We start from the raw sequence: 18,805 nt of genomic DNA, 5'->3' as shown, positions 1-18,805 counted from the left end.
GATATCAACTCAGAATCATGGTCTTAATCGTCCCTCAAAGTTTTCGTTACGATGTCACTAACAACCTGTATATAAGTATGTTTCGAGGATTCGTCTTGATGATGGCTTATCTAATAATCTTGAAAATCTTATATTTCGACATTCTTACGAAGTATATAGTTATCTTCAAATATGCTCAGTACATTGTAACGGTAATTTTAACTAGAATTATTATTAAATATAAATATTACATTTTAACAGCAAAATTAAAAAAAAAACAATCGTATCTAGATGTATAAGACGAAAGTGGAAATATTCTAATTCTAATCCACTTTTTTAACGTTACTTTTACTCAAAAACGAAGGGTCAAAAATTTTCATTAAAGGAAAAATAATATTTTGTACTATATTTTATATATTTTTTCATCACATTATAGTTAATAAAACTAAAAAAAAAACATATATTAGACACACATACATTCAATTTTATTACTTTTAATTTTAAATGCTGACTAACACCTTATGACTATTTTGACAAAAAATAAAATCAATATATTTTTTTAATTGTCTATCTACACATGAATAAATTATTTTATCTTTTTACTTCTAGAAATTAAAAAAAATACTGTAATGTACACGTCATTTACATAAAAACAAGTTGTGCGAAATAAAATTCTTTTTTTAACAACATACTTACTATTACTAATATTTATAGACCTCTAAGTTAAAAATTGGCCATTCCTTATTAACAAAAAATAGTTAATTAAATTTAAAATTAAGATTCCATTGGTGCTAATTCCTGCAGACACCTCCTAATTTTATTTTAAGTTATACCTGTCAATTTCTTATCCGCTGAAAAAGAAAGGGACGTGTAATCGACGAGCATAAAATTGATGGAGCACACGTCAATTTTAAGCAGATATCTAATACAACCGTCTAAAACAATTTACATCGGCCAATAACCCGACAGAGTTAAGTAGACGTCAAACGGATTGTATACCAGCGAGATGTCTGTTTATTTCGCCCGGGTTATTCATAGTTGACAATCATCCGTCCCTTTCCTTTTCGGCGGATAATAAAATGACGGGTATAACTTAAAATAAAATTAGGAGGAGTCTGCAGGAATTGGGGCCTGAATATTTATAGGATGCCTCTTTTAAAGCGTAGGTTTCCTGATTCACCGTGATTCCTTACCCAATGAATAAAAAGTTAGATTTGTTCTATTTCCTCTCGACTCTTCCTTCACCCGACAGTCAATTCAATTGTCTACTTGACAGTTGTAAAAACATATGAAATATGTCGAAAATGGTAGTTTATCATTTAATATTTTATTTTTACAAAATTAGAATGCTATTTTTTATCTGTGTATTACAAGACCCGAAACACGGGCGGCCATTATTGAGCTCCGTGTGTGACGTCACATTTCACAAAATAAACAAAAACTATCTGTCAAGTTATACTGTTTGACAGTTTCTTCGCTTGTTGAAATGTGACGTCACTGGGTAAAACACCACGTGACCAATCGTTTCCGCGCGAAAGGAGAATGGGCGAATCTGGTCCAAGAACCTCCACTGATGAGACTTATATGTAAAGAAAGCTTATGCTTTCCCTATGATTCTGGCAAAGTTCTATCAGATTCTGTCCCGGGGTTCTTTTTTTATGGCCATGTTTGTCCTGGCTAAAAATGTGATAAAATACAGTGGGAGCTAAAATCGACTCAAGATTTGTTGCTGGATAACTAAGTCTACATAAATAATTATGTATCATTTATGTAGACTTTTTAAAGAGGATCTTTTCCAGAATCCGAAACATAAAAAAAAAAAAAAAGTCTTTATGTCAGCGAATTATAGTCAATTTATATCTGCAGCGCCATTGTTTCTCGGTAGCTAAGTTCAAGTTTCATGCCTTTTACCCCTTCCAAAAGTATCTAACCGATTTTTTTTTATATTGCTTCCGGAATTTGATCTGAGTGATAATAACAAGAAAAATAAATAGACACGGCTCCGATAGAGACCACCTAAGCTATTACCTATTGCAAGAAATCGTCATTATTAGCAAGTCATTACGGTATTGCATATAAGCTTATCAGCAACTTGGAACTTGGTCCAAGAACCTCCACTGGTGAGACTTGCATGTAAGTAATGATAGCTTATACTTGTCCTATTATAATGACTAGCCTTTGAGTACGTTATCTTGCAATAGGTCCATAGCTTACGCGGCCTCTATCGGAGTGGTATCTATTTTATTTCTTGTTGTTGTCACTTGCGTCCTCCCGCATTCTAATCATGTTACGTCTGTTGGATTATAATGACTAGCCTTTGAGTACGTTATCTTGCAATAGGTCCATAGCTTACGCGGTTGTCACTTGTCAGGTTAAGAATGTAATATCAGAAGAAGGAAAAAATGATTGGGCTCCTTTGGAAAGGTTGGAAGGCGCGAAACTCGTACGTAGCTGCTGAGAAAAATGGTGCTACGGACGTGAGTTGGCTAAAAGTCGTTTACATAATGCATTTTTTTTTATTTGTGTTTCTGATTCTGATAACCTTCCCCTTTAAAATTGATATACATTATGATATATAATTATGTATATAGACTTAGTTAAATAGTTTTTCGACAACAAATCCTGAGGTGATTTTGCAGTCCACTACTGTACATTCAGGACAAACATGGCCGTAAAAAAACCCTAGGACAGAGTTTGATAGAACTTTGCCAGAATCATAGGACAAGTATAAGCTATCATTACATGCAAGTCTCACCAGTGGAGGTTCTTGGACCAAGTTCCAAGTTGCTGATAAGCTTATATGCAATACCGTAATGACTTGCTAATAATGACGATTTCTTGCAATAGGCAACAGCTTAGGCGGTCTCTATCGGAGAGGTGTCTATTTATTTTTCTTGTTATTATCACTCAGATCAAATTCCGGAAGCAATATAAAAAAAATCGGTAAGATACTTTTGGAAGGGGTAAAAGGCATGAAACTTGAACTTAGCTACCGAGAAACAATGGCGCTGCAGATATAAATTGACTATAATTCGCTGACATAAAGACTTTTTTTTATTTTTTTTATGTTTCGGATTCTGGAAAAGATCCTCTTTAAAATGATTTACAATATGATACATAATTATTTATGTAGACTTAGTTATCCAGCAACAAATCTTGAGTCGATTTTAGCTCCCACTGTATTTTATCACATTTTTAGCCAGGACAAACATGGCCATCAAAAAAGAACCCCGGGACAGAATCTGATAGAACTTTGCCAGAATCATAGGGAAAGCATATGCTTTCATTACATATAAGTCTCATCAGTGGAGGTTCTTGGACCAAGTTTCATACAAAAGTGCCCATTGTCATTTGAAATTAATAATGAAAAGTAAGTTTTTCCTATTATAAGAAGGGTTTTCGAGAAAATATTTTACAAGGTATAAAATAAGCGTTTGTAATTTTTAAAATACTTGTCCGAAAACTGTCAAGTACCCAATTACTTTTTACCAAACGTCTAAAAACGAAATTACTATGGAATCTGTATGAAAAAGCACACTGTGACGTCATAGAACAACGTGATAAGCTGTCGAACTAATTATTAGGTTTTTTTTATAAATATTCATATTACATAAGTTAAATAGAAAAAAATAAAAATTGTCGTCAGTTTTTTAAACCGGTAATAAAGTGGTTTTATTAATGTTATGACGACAAAAGTAAAAAACAATCAATGCGCGCGGCACTGGCAGTGGCCAGCCGATCAAAACTTGTCATAACGTGTCTCAATTATGCTCCGCACCTATCCGATATTATCCGAAACTTTTATTTCGGATTCGGTTACGGTTACCGATGATTTTTTGTATCGGATATCCGATAGTTTCGGTTACGGAGCTCCCTAACATCCCTGCTTTACAGCGTAGGTGCGAGCGAGACAAATGATCCCGTAAAGCTATCTCGGCACCGAGACGAATCATCGGTGCGGGGGGTGGAGTTTGTCCGTTCTATACGTATTATTATTCCATGTTATATAGGTACTAAATATAACTTTTATTCATTGAATGAGGAAAACAGAGTATAAAAGGTGATAAAATATTTTAGCAGTCAATATTATTGTCTCTTAGCGCCATCTGTATGTTTGTTATGATATTTTCTCATATATAAGAATATGTCATCCATTACGATAGGCGCCGAACTCGCAACACGGGAATGTGCGTGGTAAAAACTTAGACACTCAAAGCTATAAAAGAAGGATGGAACATCATATTTCTAATAAGTAATGACATTGTGCATGTCATCATAGTTTAAACATTTTAATTTTCGCAGTAAAACCCTACAAAATTATTATTTGAGTTTAAAATACACTAATGCAAGTTCTTCCGGTCAATCCGAGTCGCAATATAACCCGACCGCGTTACGAAGCAACACGCGCTAATATTCGTAGTAAAACGATGCGTGCTTTCTTAATTTGACACGATTTTATTGAATGTATTATACCGCTGTGTACGAATGTATAGCTTAACAAGCGACAAGTTTTCGCCGCATTTTTGTATAAAGCGTTGTATCTACGGTAGTAGTAAATCAATGGATTTACGCTACAAGGTGATGATATCAAAAACAGCCACACAGATGGCGCCACCGACAACTTCAACTGGTAGAGGTATTACATCTATCCACCAATCATTCGTCAATCATGACTTTTATTCAAACAAAAATCGACCTTATTATTACTGTACTATGACCGTTATTTGTAGGGTCGTATGCTGATTGACGGAATACCGTGGGAATACCACGATCACACCATAGACAAAATTATTGCCGACGAAGTTTCGAAAAATCGATCTTATTATTACTGCACTATGATCGATATTTATAGGATCGTACGCTGATTGATGGAATACCGTGGGAATACCAAGGTAAAACCACGATCAAACTATAGACAAAATTACAGCCGACAGCCGAAAACTAGAAAAATCGACCTTATTAATATAGCATTGTGATCGCGATTTGTATAGTCGTAAGCTGATTGATTCCGTCGGCACTAATTGTCTATGGTTTACAATGGTATTCCGTCAATCAGCATGCGACCCTGCAAATAACGATCACAGTACAGTATTAATAAGGTCGAATTTTCACAACAGCCTCCGTGGTTTAGTGGTTAGAGCGTTAGGCTCACGATCTGGAGGTCCGGGTTCGATTCCTGATGGGGACATTGTCGAAATCACTTTGTGAGACTGTCCTTTGTTTGGTAAGGACTTTTCAGGCTTGAATCACCTGATTGTCCGAAAAAGTAAGATGATTCCGTGCTTCGGAGGGCACGTTAAGCCGTTGGTCCCGGCTATTAGCCGTAATAACACCTCCACCAACCCGCATTGGAGCAGCGTGGTGGAGTATGCTCCATACCCCCTCCGGTTCATTGAGGGGAGGCCTGTGCCCAGCAGTGGGACGTATATAGGCTATTTATATATATTATATATATCCTAACCACGAATGTTGGATAGATGTAATATCTCTCACACATCACAAATAAATAGGAAATCTCTAATCTGGCTATAACCCTAAGCACGCCCGCTCAAATAGACAAAGAACCTTATGTATTAACTCGTACTGTTCAGAATTCTGTACCATACCGCCCCGATTGAGTCGCATATTGCAAACTATACCCAAAACGTCAACTTTGTGCTCATTGGCCAGTTGCTTTATGCCGTTCAAAATGCCTATAAGGCAGCCAGTCCGGCCTATACCAGCTGAGCAGTGGATAATCGTAGGGGGACAACGGTCTAGAGCGAACTGCAACGGCGTTACCACAGGAATATCAGGTATGTTAACCTTACACTTCGCCTCTTCGGATTCCGAAGGGGGGTAAATGAAATGCAAGTCCGCTTTAGGACTCTCACACGGGCACAGTTCATTAACCTCGTCCAAGGAGTTGACAAAGTCATATGATACGCCTATTAGGACGTCTAAACTCAGATTCAAAAGTGCATTCACGTCCTTAGGACACTTATGATCAGCCCAATTGTCGAACCAATAGTGGTACACTGTTATGTCACTATCACTGTCATCACTTTGCTCGCTCACTTTTTCACTTTCTCCTTTAGTCACTTCGCACTTTTGTCGCTTGCTGTACTTCACTTGTAATTTACGTATGGTATACCCGCACTTTTTGACCATACCAACATTTTTTATGGTGAAGCTGTTCCTCAACAGCCCAGCGTCGTCGAAAAAGCTGGCAGATTCTGTGTATTCTGGACTGTGGAAGGTAATCTCCTCATTCAGTCCCACAGGGAAATACTGCTCGCACTTTTGCCGTTGGTTTTCGGATAAGTTGGTGAGCATCACGATTTTCTGCACCCCTGGCGGCTGGTCCGGTTCCGGGGGGTTCTGGAGGCGATGGTCCGTCGTGTTCTGATGGACCATCAGCCAGAAATCGTAGATCGTGTTCTGGAGCGGGCCCTGGGTCGCGATGTAACTGTTCTTCGTGTACTCATGCCCCTGGAAAATATAATTAGTATGTTAACAAACCGTCTTGGCTATTAGCCGTAAAAACCACCACCATCAACCCGCAGTGGAGCAGCGTGGAGTTATGCTCCATACCCCAAAATAGAAATGTACTCGTATCTTTATTCAGTAAGTAACAAAGTTACGCTTTGCATTAATTTTTACATAACGAACGTCTCATCCGCCTAAAACTACTGCAGATTCTCACAACCTTTATAGCCGAGGACAAGAAACTGCTAGAAAAACATCGGCACAGAAACTTTGCAGTTGAGATATAGTAGTTTAACATTGGTGCAAGTCCGGTACTGCGGTTTGAACCAGCTCTCTCCCTCCCGGTTTAAAAAGCCGTGACTATAGTGGTATTATATTATACTAAAAGTAATAAAAATCAATAAAGAAACTGACCTTAATATAATTGGCATTAATATATCCTTCGGTCGCTGACCCCGCGTCTGGCTTCAAAATGACCCTCGAGTGTTCATTGGGGAGTATGGTCTTATATCTATTTTTAGGATGCGACCCGGACACTATGGGCTTTTCTTGGAAATTGGTCGGCATCTCCCAAAACTCCTGATGTACACTGCGTAACAGCTTCTTCTGGTATTCCGTACAAGGATTCGCCATCGCCGGATCTGGTAAAGCCATCTGAGGATTGTCCTTCGAAATATCGTCCAGCTTCCTGATGGTACAGCATGGTTGCTCCTTCGACACGCAAGGCACCTCCGTGTAACCATTCTGGAAAATCGCGCTCAAATCTCTGAGCTGCTGTCTAGTTAGCAACCTTGATGCGTTCTGGAGATGTTGCATATTCGCCAAATACAATCTGAAGTCCTCTGAAGTTGTCTGAGGACTGAGAGGCTTCGTCGTTATATTTCTGACGAAACCCGGCTGGTAGTTCTGGTTTTCTTGCCTTCCGAATGCGTAGATGATCTCATTCTCCTGATCGCCGCAAACGAATGTCAAATTTTGCGGGTACTCTTGCTCTGGCTCTGAATACGAATTAGACCAAAGGTTGTCGTGAGATCCGAAACTCATCCCTTTCTCATTCGGACGTCTACTTCGGCATTTATAAGACTTAGGTATTAAGTTCTCAGTGCTTAATGATTTTCTATGTTTATCTCTATGCGGCAAGTCTTTTAAGTTCGGTTCGATTAAGTTTTCATCGATTTCCAAATCCCTCGGTTCTTGTCTTTGGATGTTTAAGGTTAAAGAAGTGTTGGAGCTGCGTCGCTCTAAAATACCTTTTCTAGGTTCGACTGTTGGATTGTCGATGCTGAGGTTGCTGTTGTATCTACTCAAGTTACAAGTCGATCCGTTCAGGTTGTAGTTGGAGATACTCAAACCCCGATTCACAGACAGTTGGGGGTTAGAATTGTTTATGTTTAGAGTAAGACTGGTGTTTGAACTTCTGCGTTCCAACAAACCCTTCTTTTGCAAAGGTTTCGCTTCTTTATTCAAAGAGCTATTGCTAGAATGTCTGCTCAGGTTATTCGAAGAGTATATATTCAAAGTCAGACTGTTATTCGAGCCACGACGTTGTAGAAGGCAGTTCTTCGACTCCCCACTTACGTTAGTATTTGACGTACAAATGACTCTAGTTGTTGGCGTCAAATGTTCCGTATTTATTAACGAATCCCTTCGTTCCAATGATAGCTTCTTTTGTCGACAGTCAGAGTTGAGACTGAAATTGCTAAAACTGGTTCTAACTGTGGTTAGGTTATGACAGGACGCTCCAGAACTGTTGAGCGAACAGTTTGAACTTTGTAGACTATGTGTGCTTAGCAGTAGACTTTGGTTAGAATTCCTTCTATGTAACTTCTTTGTAATCTTCTCGTCTTCCGCACTTGGCTCGAAGTTGTCAGAGGGCACGCCTTCTGGCAAAGTCTTCAAATTAGTACTAGAAACACTAAGGTTCTGTTTAAAAAGGTTAGAACCCAAAGTGTGTCCCGGTTCAACCGCATAACTCCTGTTATCTGTCCCGGATATGTTTATCTCTGGTGGATTTTCGGTCATGTTTTCGTCGAAAGACCCCATCGTTCGTGAGCCCATCCTTGATGATCCTGGCTGGTACAGCATCAGAGATGCATGGTTCTCTCTCAAGAATATGCCACTGTCTTGACCCTTCATGTAAAGGCGACGTTCTGCGTTACTCTGTATGGAGTTGAACCCTAACTTTCCGCCTGTGAAATCTTTAGATTTTTGAGCAAGGATGCGTTTTAACTGCCGCTTAGGAGTGTTCGGCACTGATACTGAATTCTGTGGGACGTCCAGAGCCTTTTTCTGCGGGAGGGATAAGTTGCTAGTCTCAGAAGAGTCTAACGAAGTCGATTTAACTTTCAGAGTAGGAGTTTTAACTTTCTTTTCTTCTGAATTTGAGTAAAGCTTTTCGAATTCTAAAAGTTCCTTCTCCAATTCCTGATCGCGGATTGAAAGATCTATCGTCAGATTCGGTTTGCCTTTTCGTTTCGTTTGAACATCTGCAGCCATAGTCGAACCTTCTTCAGTAGTGACGGTAATTTCGAATTCTTTTGGCGAAAACCTGGGCATGTCTAAGAAGGACTGAGTATCACTTTGCCGTAAACTCTTCTTCTTCAGATCAGGTGAGATCGGTTCTTGATGCTTGTCTTTAACGTCTTCATCAAACTTAAAAATCGGTTTCTCGTTCGTAGGCGTTTTGGAAAACCGTTCCATACTCTCATAAGATGTGCTGACTTCCTGATTTTTGTATGCTTCGTTCATTTGGTCCTTCATCTGCTTAGCGATAGGCAATCCAAGATTTTGTTCGATGATTTTAGCGTTATCTGAGTCTAGGGATATAGATTTCAGCCTCTGTCGTCTCGCGTGAGCTGTGCTCGCAGGACTCGGCAACAACTCGGATTTTTCCGCGTCATCTATCTGCAACGAATCGATTTTGGCGCAGCAGTCGACCACATCTTCACTCTTATCGACACTTTCAATTATATCTTCGGTTTCCATCTTGTTGTCGTTACATTTCGTTACATTCAACTCAATATTTTTGTAATTCGTATCGCAACTGTTATGTCGACGATATTTCTTGATATCTTTATCGGCTGGTGGAGTAAACCTTTCTCGTTCTATGGAGTTTCTTCCCCCATACTTTCTTGGTCGTGGAGACATTCTTGACGCGCTCTCAGCTACCATAGCTTCGAATGTAAAGTAGTTCTCTTTATTGTAGCTATGGACTTTTGGACTAGGCCTTCCGCTAAGGGTAGTCACTCTTGGAGAACTGGGCTTCTCAACTCCGTTCCTATTTACATTGTCTCCTAAAGCTTTCGGTGATTGCGGTATAGTAATCTCTTCTCGAGGCGTTTCTGGAAAGAATTTCGGGGATCGAACCGTGTCGTAGTAGACAGATTTCGGAGAAGGTTCGGCGAAAAACATGGGCGACACCGTTTCGGGCGGCGTAAAGAAACGCGGGGAACTTATGCAGTCCGCTAAGATTTTGGGCGAAAAGTCGAACTTTGGCGTCGAGGACTTATCCTTCGCCGAACTACATTCGAGAACACGCGGCGAGTTCTGCATCTCTGATCGTTCCTGTTGCGTCTCGTGCGGACTCTCGTTGACACTGCACATGTTGAGCCTCGTACTCACAGACCTGAACCGCCTCAGGTTACTCGGAGACTCCTCGGGTTCCTTCGGGGACATCATCGTTTCCTCCGTCTCGCTCAGTTTCCTGACGCTCTCAGGGTCGAAGCCGAACACGTCGGAGTCCACGGACTTAGCGCTCGATAGAAAGGGGGATTTCTCGTCCTTCTCCAAAGACGGAGAGCGGGTTGCGCTGTATTTCTTGGCGCGGGACTCTTGAGTCAACTCAGCACCCAAATCAGCTCCGATCTGCGCTAAAGGACGGGGGATGGCTGGGTATTTGTAATCGAAAGGTCTTTTATGCAGCCACTGCTCGGGGAGGGGTAATTTCGGGATGCCCGCGTACTCTGAGGTACTCGGCTGTGGTCGGGATGCGGATGCTGAAGGATCAGGCTGGGACGCTTGTCCGGGATGAGGGATAGGCTGGGGAGAATTGTGCACTACAATGATATGCGGGACGGAGTGGTCGTCAGCCGGGGCGGCCAGGAGTGCGAGTGTGTCTTTTGGCGGTGGCGGAGCTGTGTAGACGGGGGTGGGAGCAGCGGGGGGTGGTGGGGATGCGGGGACGGCGGAGGGGCGCGGCGCGGGCGCGGCCGGCGCTAGCGACACCAGCACCTGGAACATACAGGAGAGCATTTAGAAGCAAAATCCTTGGAACTTGATAGCTTTAAGCTAAGTGATCCCTGGTAAAATGCTATAGTTATGACGCAATGAATGAGTAGTCACAGGTCTTCTTTTATGTGGGTTGTGAGGTGGATTACCAACCTCATCAACCCTGGTGTCAGGGTTACTATTGAGCCGCCATAGGCCCCCGACGTGGCTCATGTAACGACTACGTACATACATCATTAAGTAGTAACCGGGACCAACGGCTTAATCAGAGGTGCAACCATTACAAGATGAAGATGATGTAGATATAGGTGGTGATAGGTGGTAAGCCGTATCGCCGTCTATAATGGTCGAGCCAACTGTGTTAATGAAAACTGCATTTAAGATATATTAACAAGTCATTGGTGCAAGTCATGTACCGGTGTTCGAACCGGCGCTGCCCCATTGAGAAGCAAGCCGGTGTACCGCAGGACTACAGTGGCAGTGTGTATCTGAGTCCTGGGTAATCTCGTTACACCGTCGACACTTTCTTAACCCCTTTAAGAGGCAAAATGCTGTCAAGAGCAAACCCATTTGATATAAAAAAAGGTGACAAGTGACGTTTACCTGTTCAGTGTGCGCGTGCGGCTGCGCCGTGGGTCGCTTGCGCCTGCGCGCGGCCCGCAGCAGCAGCAGCAGCGCGAGCGCCGCCAGCGCGCCGCCGCCGCCGCCCCACCACGCCGCCTCCCACATGCCACTACCCTCACATCTGGAACAACCACACCCACCAATGAACACCAGGGAACTTAAAAAGGCCACATTCAAATTGTTGTTGTGAATTGCCGCGGGGCGGAGGCCGCGGCAATTCGTATCGAGTTCCGAGCTAGATTCACCTCACCCCCTCTTAAACTTACTTTAGTTTTGATGACTATAAAACTACTAAGGATTAAGAGCGCGAACTTTCCGTCTCGCTCGCACTTACGTAGTTAGGCAGCGCACGGTAAGAATGAGTTTTTTGTACAGAGTGTCCGGGGTGTGGTAATTGTTAACACGCTCGTCCCGGCTTAACGAGAGCTGCGGGTTAAAGTCCCGTCCGAGTCGAAAAAATAAATTCGATTTAATTTTCTCTGTGTGAGTTCTTGTCACATATAAAAATCATTAATCAATTCTTATTTTCACAATGCTTTACCTCATTGTAATAGTTGCAGTTTTGACTAAGTTAATTTGGCTAATATAAGTTTTTAGTGTGTTGTGTTGTATACAATTTTACTATTTTATTTTTACATTTTTTATGTTTACCTTTTACACATTTATATACATTTTTTTTTATTTTAGTCTTAGTTTAGTTTTTATCTGTATGGGTACCTGTGACTTGAAATAAATATATTATTATTATTATTATAAGTTGTATGTTAATTTTAGTGATAATTTTGGGAAACTTTGTAAACCTAAATTTTAGTATACCTACATTTAATTTTACCTTATTTGCACAAACTCAGCAACCTAATTGTAATTTGGTTCCCCAAGATACAGGCTGTGCCTAGTTTGGGGACCTCTGCTCAGTTTTTAAGAGATGGATTTATTTGGGTCTAAGTTTGAATATATCTCTGTATTTATAATTAAATGATGTACCTAATTAAGTCCTATATCGGATACAATAAACAATATTTTCATTTCATTTCATTTTCATTACAACCGTAAGTAAATCTTTTACTAAAAGTTCCATATTTCCTTGCAAACTAGTAACATTGGTTATGGGTAACTTATTTTCTACGAAATGGCAACGCAGGGTGGGATGACGTCAGCTGGGCTAACCTTGAAATGTTAGCTGTCACTTTTGAGCATACCTGGTTTTCTTATACCATACTTGCAATGACGTCGAGGGGTCATTGACACGCATTATTCATTCCCATCTCGGTTGAATCACTCAATGCATCTTGCATCATGCAAATGCTATGTCTCAATTATCTTATTATGCTGCAATCTTAGCATTGTACATTGCAATGGACAGATAGAAGTATTGGAGAGAGTATTCAACTTTCAACATTGCTAAATAGGTAGCTATACAAGGCAAACATGCAGTGCATATATTATTAGAAACTTGTAGATGGATTTCATTGGCCACGGCCTCTGTGGTCCAGTGGTTGAGCGTTGGACTCACGATCCGGAGGCCCCGGGTTCGAATCCCAGTGGGAAGATATGACAAAAATCACTTTGTGATCCCTAGTTTGGTTAGGACATTACAGACTGATCACCTGATTGTCCGAGAGTAAGATGATCCGTGCTTCGGAAGGCACGTTGCTGGTGTTCCACCTCACAACACACACAATAAGAGAAAGATTGGCCCATGGAGCAATACGGTGTAGAAAAGAAGAACTCCGTAGTTACATACATAAAACCACACCCGTAGTCATCAATGGGATGGGCAGAGTCACCAGTTTAATCAGTAGACAACTTACAGCTCCTAAAACGAAGTTCTAAACTGAGATGGATACAACGTTGATGATGGAAAACATACTTGTTGAAAAATATCTTAATTTTTTTAAATGACGAGGCAAAAATTCCACTGCTCCTTAAGATATAAAGACCGACTGATGCTACCCACCATCCATCTAGTTATGTGAATCAAAATATATATTTTTTTTTTTTTTTTTTTTTTTTTTTTTTTTTGACGTGACTTATTGTAGATTTGCCGCAGATGGCATTAACTACTTGGCCGGACAAATGGGGAGCGCTGAAGGCTCTCACCCGGTACAACGTTTAAGACAACAGGCCTGAGGGTGCCCAGTTGGGCGCGAACCTCGGCTCAGGGCGTCGTCTGAGAGGAAAAATATTTGAAAGAATTAATCGACCCTAGTGGGTCGATAGCGATAAGCGCTGAATGAGGGAAATCGTCGACCACGCCGGCGGGGTCGGTATCGGGGTCCTGAAGTGTTTGGTGTCGCGAGCTGATTGGCTGCCTCTATGGCTAGGGTAATCGGGTCGTCGGGATCGTATATTACGTCCTTCGGACGCCGATACTTTTCAGTACCGTCCCTAAGCGGGGTGTATTCGGAAGCCGCAACTACCAGGGGATTTGGGTGGTGCGGAGCAGAATCGAAAAAACGTTTGGAAGCTAATTTGAGCCATTGGGCAATGGTTGGCAGACCTAGGTCAATGTGCAGATTTTCATTGCGAAGGAACCACGGAGCTCCCGTGGCTTTCCGCATGAAACGATTTTGTATTACCTGTAGACGGTGAATTTGAGAGGGGCTCGCGTGAGCGAAAACTACCCCTGCATAGGTCATGATCGGACGGATGCAAGTCGTGTAGATTTTCACCTTATTCCTAAGGGACAATTTACTTCGCTTGTTAAGGAGACAATGAAGACGGCCCATTACAAACGCGGCGCGATCGCGCACTCGTTTGATATGGGCCTTGAAAGTAAGACGTCTATCTAAGACTACGCCGAGATATTTGACTTGCTCCTCCCAAGGGATCGGCTTGCCAAACATCGTAATGACTTTAAGTTGACGGCGTGACCGTGGCGTGTTATAATAGCCCTTTGAAAAGTACTCAAAATATATAACCACCTTCCTGGCACTATTAAAAATGAAACCAACGGAAACTTCTTATAAAACAACTAAAGGTACTACTTATCACTAAAAGCTATTACACAATTAATGAATATGCAGGGTGTTAGTGACTTCGTAACGTAAATCATCGCAAACTTCATGGTGTTTTTTTTAATTTATTTTCTATTCTATACTTTTACGATGGGAAATTCCACTTGATATGAACTCATAATAATGAGCTGAATCATCCCCCTTAGTATTTGTTACGATGTCACTCTTCTCTCATGTGGGTTGTGAGGTGGAATACCAACCTCATCCACCCTGGTGTCAGGGTTACTATTGAGCCGCCAAAGACCCCTGACATGGCTCATGTAATGACTACATACTTACATCAGTAAGTAGTAACCGGGACCAACGGCTTAACGTGCCTTCCGAAGCACGGATCATCTTACTTTTGGACAATCAGGTGATCAGACTGTAATGTCCCTAACACCCTATCTACTTGTAAGTACTTGTACATATAAATCATAAATGAAAATGACTAATTTTAAATAACATTTTATGAATTAAATCATAATAAACATATAAAACAAAACTTAAAATATAAGTGCAATAATATTGTTAAAATATAATATGATAAATATACATTTTATCACTGACTAATAATTAAGTATGTTGTCCTTTCTACTAGTTGCAGTGCCCTTACAGGGTCCATATTGTTCCTTAATCATGATAAGTACCATACTCCATTAGCTGTTACATAAACTGCCTATATACGTCCCACTGCTGGGCACAGGCCTCCCCTCAATCAACCGGAGGGGGTATGGAGCATACTCCACCACGCTGCTCCACTGCGGGTTGGTGGAGGTGTTTTTACGGCTAATGGCCGGGACCAACGGCTTAACGTGCCTTCCGAAGCACGGAATCATCTTACTTTTTCGGACAATCAGGTGATTCAAGCCTGAAAAGCCCTTACCAAACAAAGGACAGTCTCACAAAGTGATTTCGTCCCCATCGGGAATCGAACCCGGACCTCCAGATCTTGAGCCTAACACTCTAACCACTAGACCACGGAGGCTGTTACATGGCATTAGCTGTTAGCTGACATAATTAATAATCAAGTGTCATTTAACTTTTAAGTTAACTTTAAACAATGATAATGGACTCATTAACTTTTGTTAATTTTCCACAAGTCCATTAACCATGAATGTTATACAAACTATTTGCCAACAAACCATAGTTTAGGAAATGCTGCCTGATAAATATGTTTGTGGAATGTAGATTCACATGTCCCTCATTATAACAATGGTGTTACGTATCCGTAATAATGGTATTACGGATTCTTGTCTTTGACAAGAATCAAAGACAAGATACAGAGTGAAAAAATTAGGACAAAAACTAAACTAACTGACGTTCTAACTAGAATAGACCAGCAGAAATGGAGATGGACCGGACATATGCTAAGATCCAAAGTGGAGAAGTGGAGCCAGACAATTACCCAGTGGTATCCACGAGACGGTGCCAGAAAAAGGGGTAGACCGAAAAGGAGATGGGACGATGAGATCAAGATGACTGCGGGCCCTTGATCGCCATCATTGGAAAGGATTGGAGGAGGCCTTTGCCATGAGGCACTCCGAAATAAGAGATTTAATTTAATATAAAGTGACCTGTAAATAACTGGACAATGTTTCGGAAGCAAGGCTTTCAAGATTACGGATTCTATTTATCAATTTGAACTCAACTGACTCATGTGTCAAAACCCACCATTAAAATTATCTTTTAAGAAAAACGTTTTCTTTAAATTAAAGATAAACAAACAAAAATAGTCCCTATTTACACAGGCAATGCTACAAAAACATCAACATGTTATTTGGATCTGCTGTCTAATGTCTGTGCCAAAACTTCAGCAGATGAATGAAAAAAAAATAGATTTAATAATTATAATTGATTGACGTAAGTAAAAATCTACTAAGTGGACTAACATTTTCACAAGCCAATTTAGTCTTTTACACCATCAAATAAGATATAATGTTGAGTATATTGTAAATAATTTGTGATAAGACAGAATAATAAGGTATTTTTATCTCCATTGAGAAAAAAACTTAGCTGGAGAGATTTTCTTGAGGAATCCCGCCAAAAATAACTTTTTCGCGATTCCATTTTCGAAAATAACTTTTTTAAAGTTCGTATTTACGTTTAGGAACTTGCAATCGAGTCCGGAAAGGCGAGAATCGCGCGTTGGATCTATTTAGAGGTTCTGACACATTATGACGAATATTGAACTGATTTATTTGAGATATCTAACAAAGATTCAGATTACTCGATTATTGCGCGTTTTTAGCGTTTATGTCAATAATAATCAAGGCTAGTAAACATTGCTTTAGCGATATATCAAGGATATTTCGAAGGTAATATAAAGAAACGTACGTAGGTCAGTTCCTCACAGTTCTGCCTTTATTTTCTTAACAATTACCACCTATAGCTGCTCTATACGTGAATAATATGCATACTGACGTGTCAAAGAAGGACTTTAAGAACAGTTACAGTACAAGAACAAGCGAAAAATACGTACCGTGCATTTATTTCAACGGAAGAAATCCTCGATAGTTACTACGCTTCACCATGCAATTATTATCGCAAAAAATCACTAGAACACTTCACCACCAACACTAGTACACGTCACTTTAGTTAAACTTGCACTTTTCGCGAAGTTTTCGTGGAAAATTTACACGTTTTCAGCGAAATCACTCGCCTAAGCAGTTTTGACGTCCCTTCAATCGGCCATTTTTCTTTTGCGACAACAAAAGCAGACTGGGTTGCCATTTATGGGATTTATTTTCCCTACTCAATAAAACATATTTTCTCAGCGAGACCTTTTTTTCTGTTAGAGCATCAGAGGCATTTACATTGCTTCTTAGTTACTGAAATGATATTGAATTTGTATAGAAGCGGCACAGAGACTCTTAAGTACATCACAGCGGACCGACAAACAATACTAACCCATGTTAAGCAGAAAAACATAATCATGGATTTAATTCATATTTTAATGTCGCTGTATCGAGCGACAATACCTAAATAAAATCCCTGCACGATATACTATTTAAGAAACTAAAATAAAATACTTCAGATTTTTAGTTTTAAAAATTTTCCAATTTACCCTAAAAAAATACCCCTGAGAGCGAGCATTATTCACCCCCTCCCCCAAACTATTGTCATCGTAATGCAGGGGGGTGGGGGGCAAGGGGCTCCATTGTAGGGTTGTGATGAATGTATATAAAATCGATTAATATTAATCGACTAGAACCGAAAGTGATTTATCGAGATTTCTTCTAGATCTTCATCTGCCTAATGAGGGACTTTTCAGGCTATTTTCCCCAAAAAAATATAGTTGGCGCTGTAAAAAAAATCCTTTGCTTAAACTTCTAATCTCATGGATAATAGGCATATGCATCTTGTATGTTTTTGGGTATAAATGATGACCTTCGTCACAATTCAATACATCCACCCGTTATTATTGTGATCACAATAAAAAGAAGCAATATAGCCAGCAACAGAATTCTATACATAATTATTTGTATATATGCGTCTGCCATTACATCATACATATTTTTGAATAATTATGTATCCGAGAAAATAGGTGATAAATTATCATGTTAAATCTCAAGAGCGCCATTTATATCATTTTTGGGGAACGTAACCTGAAAAACCCTCATTGGTAACAGTTTTAGTTAATACCTACCACTCCTAATTAAACTGGAATACATCATCATCTTCAGTTGTAAGCGGATGATAGGCGGCCGTTTCTCACGGGGTCAGCTTACATAACCTAAAGATTTGACAGGTCGGTTTTTTTATAATAGCGACTGTCTGTCTCATCTTCCAACGGCTTTTTGGCGGGAAACGGGAACGGGACAGTTGCTTTCTTCATTGAATAATCTAAATAATTAATACGAAGTGGTGTTTTGTGGTTAATGATCGCATTAAGTTAGTCGGAAGACATTCGCGAGTGTTATTATATCGGAGTATTCAATAAACATAGTGTATCTGCCTATTTTCGCTTCGTGCCATGAAGCCACTTTATAACTCGAAAGTTTATGCGGACTTTTGAGTTAATTCGTTTGGGGTTCGGAGTAGGAGTCTACTCCGAGGGTGGGGGCTTAGGTTTCATCATCATTCATCATTTCATCAATTATCAAGAAAAAAATACGTAAGACATGGCTGTATGGGCATAGTTCCCTTTGCGTTACCCTTCGGGGAAAACCAAAACAAAAAAAAAATCATCTTCCAACCAGCGAAGGGAAATCCAAATATAGGACTAAATCTGGACTAAGAGCGAATAAAAACCTTAGAATGCGTTCTGCTGTTTTTTTTTATTAAGAGCATGTAATATAGTTAAAGAGATTCTTGAGGTATTATTTTTAACATGACATCACTTACATACATAAACAATCATATCCCAATGGGGTAGTCAGAAGTACATCCATCGCAAGATAAACTAAGCACTCACAGCACACAGGTGGTGAGCCTTATCGCCGTCTACAATGATCGAGCCAACTGTGTTAGTGAAAACCTCACTTACGATAAATTAATATAATAACTCA

At 40.1% G+C, this 18,805-nt stretch overlaps 1 protein-coding gene across 1 annotated transcript; it reads right to left on the bottom strand.

The window, feature by feature from the left end:
* Nucleotides 1–470: 470 nt before the first annotated feature.
* Nucleotides 471–16,992, bottom strand: LOC126381663 (uncharacterized). Its single transcript, XM_050031120.1, has 4 exons — nucleotides 16,777–16,992; nucleotides 11,278–11,419; nucleotides 6,862–10,677; nucleotides 471–6,450 (listed from the first exon to the last, which is right to left on the bottom strand). The coding sequence occupies exons 2-4, from the start codon at nucleotides 11,401–11,403 to the stop codon at nucleotides 5,506–5,508; spliced, it is 4,887 nt and encodes a 1,628-aa protein (XP_049887077.1). The 5' UTR covers nucleotides 11,404–11,419; nucleotides 16,777–16,992; the 3' UTR covers nucleotides 471–5,505.
* Between the last annotated feature and the right edge of the window lie 1,813 nt (nucleotides 16,993–18,805).

Source organism: Pectinophora gossypiella, unplaced genomic scaffold, assembly GCF_024362695.1.
Source record: "Pectinophora gossypiella unplaced genomic scaffold, ilPecGoss1.1 Pgos_76, whole genome shotgun sequence".
Taxonomy (NCBI): domain Eukaryota; kingdom Metazoa; phylum Arthropoda; class Insecta; order Lepidoptera; family Gelechiidae; genus Pectinophora; species Pectinophora gossypiella.
This window is presented reverse-complemented; position numbering and strand designations above follow the sequence as displayed.